A 7,845-nucleotide genomic window follows, 5' to 3' on the forward strand; every position below is an offset into this window, starting at 1 on the left:
AGAGGCAGACGAGAAACGCCTTGTACAAAACCGGCATCTTTATTGCTCGTTTGTTTCTTACAAAGGGGGTCGGTAACAGCCCTTTCGTCAGACCCCGAGGGTACAGGAGCGCCGCGCGTCGCCGCGCTGAGAGCGGGGACGGTTCTGCAGCGTGCAAAGGATTCAACGCGTGTCGGAGATGGACATCGCCTCCGCTTTCTCCAGACCTACTCGGGGGACAGGGATAAGCGTACGCTTTACAAAAGAACGTCAGTAGTCATCTTCAGTATTCAACACATGTAAAATTTGAGCTATTTCCTTTCCATAGGATCGCTTCTAAAAACCGCATGTTCACTGCCCTACACCACCACCCCGCAAATATTGCTAATGTGCATGCTGGAAGTATAAAAACTCTTTATCTATTAAAAGGCACCATTTTCAGCATAGTTTTAGTTCACACATACAGCTTCAAATACAATTAAGTGCGTCTCTCCCCCGGATGACTTCATTCCCTGGATCCCCTCCTCTCGTCCCCACCCTCCGAACCAGGCCACTCGAGTCCCGAGCTGCCTGCAGAGGCTCCCGCGGACATCGGCCTCATTCAGCTGCAAAGCTTAGTCGTTACAGCCAGCCCGCCCAAACTGAGTAGAACACAACAAAAATTAGGAAGTGATTATCTTGGAACAAACAGAAGACCCCCACAAATACGTCTGGTGATATTCTAGGTGACGTTTTACATATTTTAAGTGTTACAAATCTTAGTCTAAGTTTATGGGAAACCACAGGAGTTCAAGTATTTTATTACTGCAAATGCAAACACTATATATATATATTTATATATGTATATACAGAGGAAAAGACTTTTTTTTTTGGCAATATTATGGGGGATTTTACAGATTGAGTTTGTACTCGGTGGCTAGCACAAAGTGAAAAAGCCAAGCACTCTTTTCAGTACTTATTTCACTTTTAGCAAGTTTGTGCAACAGATTTCTGTTTGTGACCACCAGCATCCAGTTTCTACTCACGGCACAACGGTATCACACTTAACAGATCTCCGCTCCTTGGCCAGCACACCAAATGCTACACACTCCTTTTTGGAAAGAGTCTTAAAATCTGGTTTAGTCAGTGGTGTAGAAACGATGGCAGTCCAATCTAATGCAAGTTAGCCTGTAAGCATCCTGACTGACACTAAAAAGGTTTGAGGATTAGGTGAAAAGGTTGCATTAGTCAACAGGTTCCTGTTTAAAGTGCTCAGGGAAGCTCAGATGTCTAGGCAGATAGACATTTTTTGCTTCTCAGCGTTCTGCAGGGACTGCTACTCAGCCTTTAGACCCAAATTAAAACCTAAAAGCACCCACTTTTTAAAACCAAGATACGGCCATGTCTTTTCGTACCTTTATCTTCATTGCCCGTTCATGATATTAGTGGAAATTAGTACAGGATTCTCATTTAGCAACTCACAATTACTAATTTAAAACCATTAAACTTAGTGCTCATATAGCACAGCTTAGTGTCAGTCAGCATGAAAGTAAGAATTTAAGTGCATTATTACACATCAATAAACATATATACATGCATAAACATGTTTACAATATATTTATCTTCCTCTGAAAAAGTAGACTGATACCTTATTTCACTTGTGCCATTAATGTGTAAATGGATAACATTTTCCAGTCCATGCAAAATAATTTTAAATTAATTGGCCAGATTTCCTTGTTTCGAAAATGGTACGGGTTACTTCAATTCTTCACTGTACATTTAGAAAGACGACAACAAATCAGACAATTTCATTATTAGGGCTCATCGCAGAAATGGGGAAACCGAAAGCAACTCCCAAGTGCTGTACTTCAAAGATTATTTAACTGCAGGCTGCTCCACTTCCAGCTGGACAGCCCTGCTGCAGTTTACAAAGCCACAATACTCAGACAGATCTAAGAACGGATTAGATGTTTTCAGTTCCTGTAGCTTTGGTAGAGGTATTTAGTTTAAAGTTTTACATTCCTCGTTCCAATATCTCATTTGCCTTATCCCAGGCTGCAGAAGGAAGGCTTTCCGGGATTACCACGGGCCACTCAATGCAAGAAGGATAACTGCAATTTCAGCTCTGTCTCAGTGAACAGGTCAGCTCACGTGAAGGCCCCAAAGAAGCCAAAAGCTATTTGGGAGGCAAAGGTGCCGGTCGAGAAGGAAAATACTGTCCCTGAGGTAAACATTTTTGCTGTGATGGAGGAGGTCCCTGAGGTGCACATTTCTGTTGCGGAGGTGGCGGCCTACAAGGGGGACAGAGAAGGAGTCGTCAGTCCAGGTGACTACATCCAGTACGCACGTCCCTCTCCCCCTCGCCTGGCACGAGTGCTGCGGCCACTGCGGAGACTCCCCCCCAGCCAGCTACGCCGCTTCCACAATCTCAGCTTCCACACTGAAGACTCATTTTGAACACGCCATGGTCAGACTGCTTTCCATTGCCCGAAATCCTCAGGGAACCCCAGTTTGTTAACAGACCATTTTTCCCAAAATAGTTTAGAGACCCCCACGAGTTTCCCACCAACACAAACTATTTTGAACTACTCCCTCTTGATACCTTGCGCTTTCTGGATACGCATGTTTTATGGCATAGGCATTTCATCTTAGAAATACAATCAGCAAGTAAAATGAAAAACAAAGGAAAACTTTCTGTTCAAAGTTAGTGAGAAATGATCCTGTACTTGGCAATAACGTTCACAAATCAGCAAAATGACAGATTTTTGAGTAATTTCTTTTTAAACAGCATATTTTGAGAAGCATTTTATTCACCTGTATGCAGGGCTAATCTGGTCCCAGAAAAGCATTCTGAAACCTGTTAATCAAAATGTAGCCATGACAGCATGTAAAATGAATGCTATGGGTAACAGCACTTTCGTTCCACAGTGTGAAATGAAGGAGAAACTTTTCAATAAAAAGTCAGTCCTGCTTGCATATAATACGTGACGAAATACCCTAATGCTTGCAGAGATGAAAGCAATGACAATCTATATCCATCAGCACAACTGCCAATAGTTTTTTGCAATAACTCAACCAACCTTGTCGGCAGCTTCTGTGGCTGTGGTGCCTGGTATTGTGGAGACGGGTAGTAAGAGTGGTGGTAAGCCTGCTGAGGATGATGGTTAACTGGGTAAGATGGAACAGGAAAAGTATTTGGTTCCATATCCTACAAAGAAAACATAACGAGAACGTTCACAAATCTGCACGTATTTGTTTCATTTGTTAAGTGACATTAAGACCACCTGCAAACAAACCTGGAAATGTCAGAGTTGCTCTTTCCTTCTGAGAAACTCAGTAGAAAGAAGCAACAGCAGTCTGAAAAGTACTGTATTTTGGAAAAAACAGACAGGCTGATCACAAGCGTTTGATTTGTTCTGCAAGTGTACTTTGGCTTGTTATTGCATTCAGAGAGATAACTGGTCTGCAAAGGAGTGGGGCTAGAGAGCTGGCAAGGATTGCTCCCCTCCTTGTGTGGGGCAGGGGGTTCCAGTGTAAGGGAAAGGGGGTAGCAAAGCAGGTAAACTGCTTGCCAAGCCAAGCACAGCCTGTAAAAAAGCTTAAATAGTGGGAAACTGAGGAGTTCCCAGACACACACCTTAGGAAATAATTATTCTCTTTGCCTCTTAGCAAAGAGAAAACCCAATTTGCAGAAATGAAAAAATAAAGTAACTTTGAAGCTTTTATTAGGGCAAAGATTACATAAACTGTCTTCATCTGTTACTTTAGAGTAACAGATGACAAATAAAGTAACGGAAAGTGGATCATTCCTACCATGGGTACACCTCTTGGAGCATAAGGCATGCCATGCGAAAAGCCTCTGTGGTGGTAGTCTCTCGGTTCGGTTTCTGTCCTAGGAGGCGGTGACTGAAGTGACCTGAAATGCAATTGATATGGACTGCGTGAGCATATACCCTTGACAGAATGACTATGCAGGCTGTGAATCCAAGCACTTCAAACCCGCTAGATGGATTTATACTATCTTAGCACACATCAAATGTCAGGAAGATAATATTTGTCACAAATCTAATAAACAACATAACCCTTTTTCTGTTTAGGGCTATGACAGCTTCATTTTCCACTTTATACCAAAGATGGGACCCAAAAAATATAAAACCCATCACCAATGCACGACAACAAACATAATGGTAAAAAGAAAGTTCTCTGCTCCCCCAATTTAAGATGAATTTATCTTTTCTGTCACTGCCCGGGGCAAGCTACATGTGCCATTTGATGCAGGGGCCTTTGCCTGACATCTTGGGACTTGAATATGGCTCCATACTTTGGCATTGGCTCGTGTAAACAAATGTCTATGGACTACTTCAAAAGGGCAGAGGAGAAGGTAAAAAGGAGAATGTACTTACGAATGGCAGCGTGACATTAATCTTCTACAGCATCGCTTCAGCCTGTCTCTTTTTGCAAATGCCAGAGCAGCAGCTATAAGGAGTGGGAGGACCAGGAAAAAAAATACCAGCAGCCCATTTCTCAGTGAGGTGTCTTTGTCTGATGGGGACAAAACGACGGAGAAGAAAAAAAGTATTACGTTGCATTACCACCACTTGACTCATTGTAGCAGTGAATATTTGGTAGGATTGGTTCTACAACTATTTTCCATTTTTCATAGAAGAAAAAAATAAAGAATCTAGTAAGATTGCAAGATATATGCCCAAGTATATTCTTTTCTGATTATCGTTTCACAAGGATTGTCTGGTCAAAAATGAAAGAAATGTACGTGCCATGATACCTTGGGCTGTAACAGCTTATTGAATTACTAGGATCAATACCCAATTTTTCTTCCACTGCACTACTGTGAAGATCTTATGATGAGAGTTGATCCTCTCAACTGAAAGAGAGGAAAACAGAGCTTCTGCCTTTTGGTCTGATCCTAAATCTTCCTCTTCTCCTACCGTTGTTTGCTGTAGGCAAAGAACTCAGGTTCTTAACAATCTCTACATTTTTATATGCAGCAAATTTCTCCACTGCAGATTGTACAAAAAAAGCCTTTCCCTTTTTTTGTCTGATGATTTGAGGCATCTGTCCATGCTTCAACGTGATTCTCCAGCCTGTTATTGCATCAACATTGCATAGTGTCTAGCTTCCCCCAAAACCCACACCATCTTATGAAAAACACTCTTCAAGATCATTCTTGCAGCTCATAGAAGGGACTACATCAATCCCATCTTTATATACTCCACAGGGGCACTGCAAAAGTTTTCTCCAAATTATAGCTTGGATTTGGCTTCCTATTTCACCTTCAAACTGTCAATGAGAAAAGTAAGCGTCACAGCCTCTTTCAGTTTGCTTTCTCACATGCATGAATTGCGCTCCGTGGCCCCAGGCACCATTTTCCCACTCTTCACATTCAAACACAGATACATGTATCTTCCAAGTACGTAGATACATCATTCTTGCCACCTCAAACATTGACCTAGTTCCTTTCCTGGGGGAAAAACTACATGAAAACCCCCCACAAAATTCCCTCCCCAGCCCATCTTTTCCCTCCGCAAAAAAGCGGCGAACCGAAGTCTGCAAACGATATAGTGTCACAAACCTCCGTATCTCCCCGTTTCTTTATCGCGTACCTCTCTTCTATACCGTAAGTTGTTTGGGGCAGGGACTACATTTGCGTTTACTACCAAACGAAGCATGCTGTCTGCACTCAAATAATAAACATGAATGAAATAGTGACTTGTCAACATGCGTTGCCCTAGCCCACCTCGGCCAGATGTTAGCCCTGCCTGCACTGCAGGTGCACATGCAACTAACCTGCAGATACCAGAACAGGGCAGCTACTCATCTCTGCCACCACTGCCAGAAGCAGCATGTCCTTATGGAGATGCAGATTCACATCCATGGATTTGAACCCACATCCTCGGCCAAATTTCATGTTTTGTTTGGATCTAAGAATGGAAGGGGCTTCAGTTCCCAGCTTGGATACAGAGAAGTCCAAGAGGATCTTGGTCCAAGGTGGCAGAAGTCACCTGAAGGCAATTAAACCAGCCCGGTATCCTTACAGACCCCCAGCACCCCAAAAGTGAGAAGTGCAACACCTTGAGCCCAAAACCTTAACTAGAATTGTTTGCAAATGAAAGCCGGTGAAGAGCCAACCACCAGCACTTCAGCCACCACAAGTTAGCTGCTTCAGAGCCACCAGGCACTCTGCACTCAGCCCAGCACCACCCTTAGCAAGACAGGCCCACAGCTCTGGAGTTGCCTTACAGCTACTTGCCATTGTAAGGAGGTCCACTGTCCAGACTTCCTCCATAGCCTTTCGTATCACAGTAAGGAGGGGCCCAGCCTGCTTCACAGTGACAGTTCCTGTTGTTATTGCACACCTGGATTTAAACACCACAAACTTCACAGTAAGGTCTATTTAGTAACTTAAGTTTCCATATATTTAAAAGCAGCATGCAGTAGCCATGACTGTTTTGTCCCGTATCGCTCAGCCTGGAGAACTTTAACCAGTAACTCCCACATCAATTCTAAATAGTCCTTGGCCAGGCATCTCAAGATTTCACATGACTGAGCAAGCACAGCATTGTTCAGGATGAGCTTCCAAAGATTAGCTATCCCAACGGCTTAAAGAGCATGGCTTTTTTTTTTTTTTCCTCCAAGATGCAGAGTTTCAAATTACATTAGTAATACTGGAATTGGGAATTCTTCTTGCCTGGCAAAAAAATATCATCTTAAGAGCTTTTGTGAAAGATTTTTTTTGATACTGTTATAGGCTCTCTTGCCCAGAGACATTTTATAGGGAGTTTTACAGCTAAACAACACAGAACAATTAAGTTACTATCCACCATTTTAAAACTTGCTCAACTTACATAACTTTGGTCCAATTTTTGCTGACTGTCAAAGGCACTTTTCTCATTAACAGTACCAAAAAGCAGCGTTTTATAGCAAAACCCATCCTCAAAAACCCCACACAATTTTTTTAATCACTGCATCTAGCATCAAGATTACTTTATTCCGCATTAGTTACAGCCTTAAACAGAGAAGGGCAAAAGACTTCCTAGGTGCAAAAAAGACTAGTATACAGACACTATTGATTAAGCACAATTACAGTGTGCCTGGCTCAAACTGGGACTTTTGATAAAAAAAGTCTGTTTACACATTTGCACGGTCATTGGCTTTAAAATCTAGTGTTCTCGTAAGAAACGTGTCAGAGGACCTCACATAGAAATACTGCCAGCTATATCAAAACTTACAGACTTGGTGTTCATTGTAAGAACCACCAGTAGGAGGGGAAGCTTTTGCTCTACTTACCCCATGTCCGTGACACTGCCTCTCCACGTCACAGTCGTAGTTCAGAACAGAGGCACTCACACACTGGAAGTGCCTGCAGATCTAGGGGAATTGAGAGATGCACACAAATGAAGCAAGATGGCATTTCACTGACCTACCCCTTCTTTGCCCGGCTGCCTGCTCCACAGCACACGGCTCTGCAGCCACTCTGTGCTCACTGACCACAAAGCAAGGCTCATACTCTTACGTGATAAGCCCCAACTCTACAGAAACACGTCTGTTCTACAAAAGGCTTCTCAGTATGGGATCTGAACTGTCACTGGAAGTCTTTTGTCTCTAGTCTGAATGTAAAGGAATAGCAATTAAATTGTGCACAGTAAGGATATGTGGAGTGCACATTCCTCTGCTGGGGCAAAGCTTCTAGGCTTCTTAGTTTAGTTGGATTTTAATTGAAAGTTGTCTTAAAGGCATTTGTGTGTGCCTAGCTCTTCCTGCTCATTGAAAGAGCAAAGATTCTGGTTCTCCACAAACTTAATTTCTTTTGCTTCATCTATAAATGAAAGGCTCATCACATACTTTTTTATGCACATGCACTGCAGTACT

General features: G+C 42.7%; 1 protein-coding gene across 1 annotated transcript in view; it reads right to left on the reverse strand.

Annotated features, from left to right (window-relative positions):
- Positions 1-18: 18 nt before the first annotated feature.
- The window catches only part of ADAM9 (ADAM metallopeptidase domain 9), a 22,314-nt gene continuing 14,487 nt past the window's right edge, over positions 19-7,845 (reverse strand). The window contains exons 17-22 of the mRNA XM_009318611.1: positions 7,264-7,344; positions 6,227-6,332; positions 4,362-4,500; positions 3,772-3,874; positions 3,039-3,166; positions 19-2,249 (exon numbers count right to left, since the gene is read on the reverse strand). Coding sequence (XP_009316886.1) covers positions 2,135-2,249; positions 3,039-3,166; positions 3,772-3,874; positions 4,362-4,500; positions 6,227-6,332; positions 7,264-7,344 — 672 coding nt within the window. The 3' untranslated portion in view covers positions 19-2,134. The remainder of the gene's footprint in view (positions 2,250-3,038; positions 3,167-3,771; positions 3,875-4,361; positions 4,501-6,226; positions 6,333-7,263; positions 7,345-7,845) is intronic.

Source organism: Pygoscelis adeliae, unplaced genomic scaffold (genome assembly GCF_000699105.1).
Source record: "Pygoscelis adeliae isolate BGI_AS28 unplaced genomic scaffold, ASM69910v1 Scaffold52, whole genome shotgun sequence".
Classification (NCBI taxonomy): Eukaryota; Metazoa; Chordata; class Aves; order Sphenisciformes; family Spheniscidae; genus Pygoscelis; species Pygoscelis adeliae.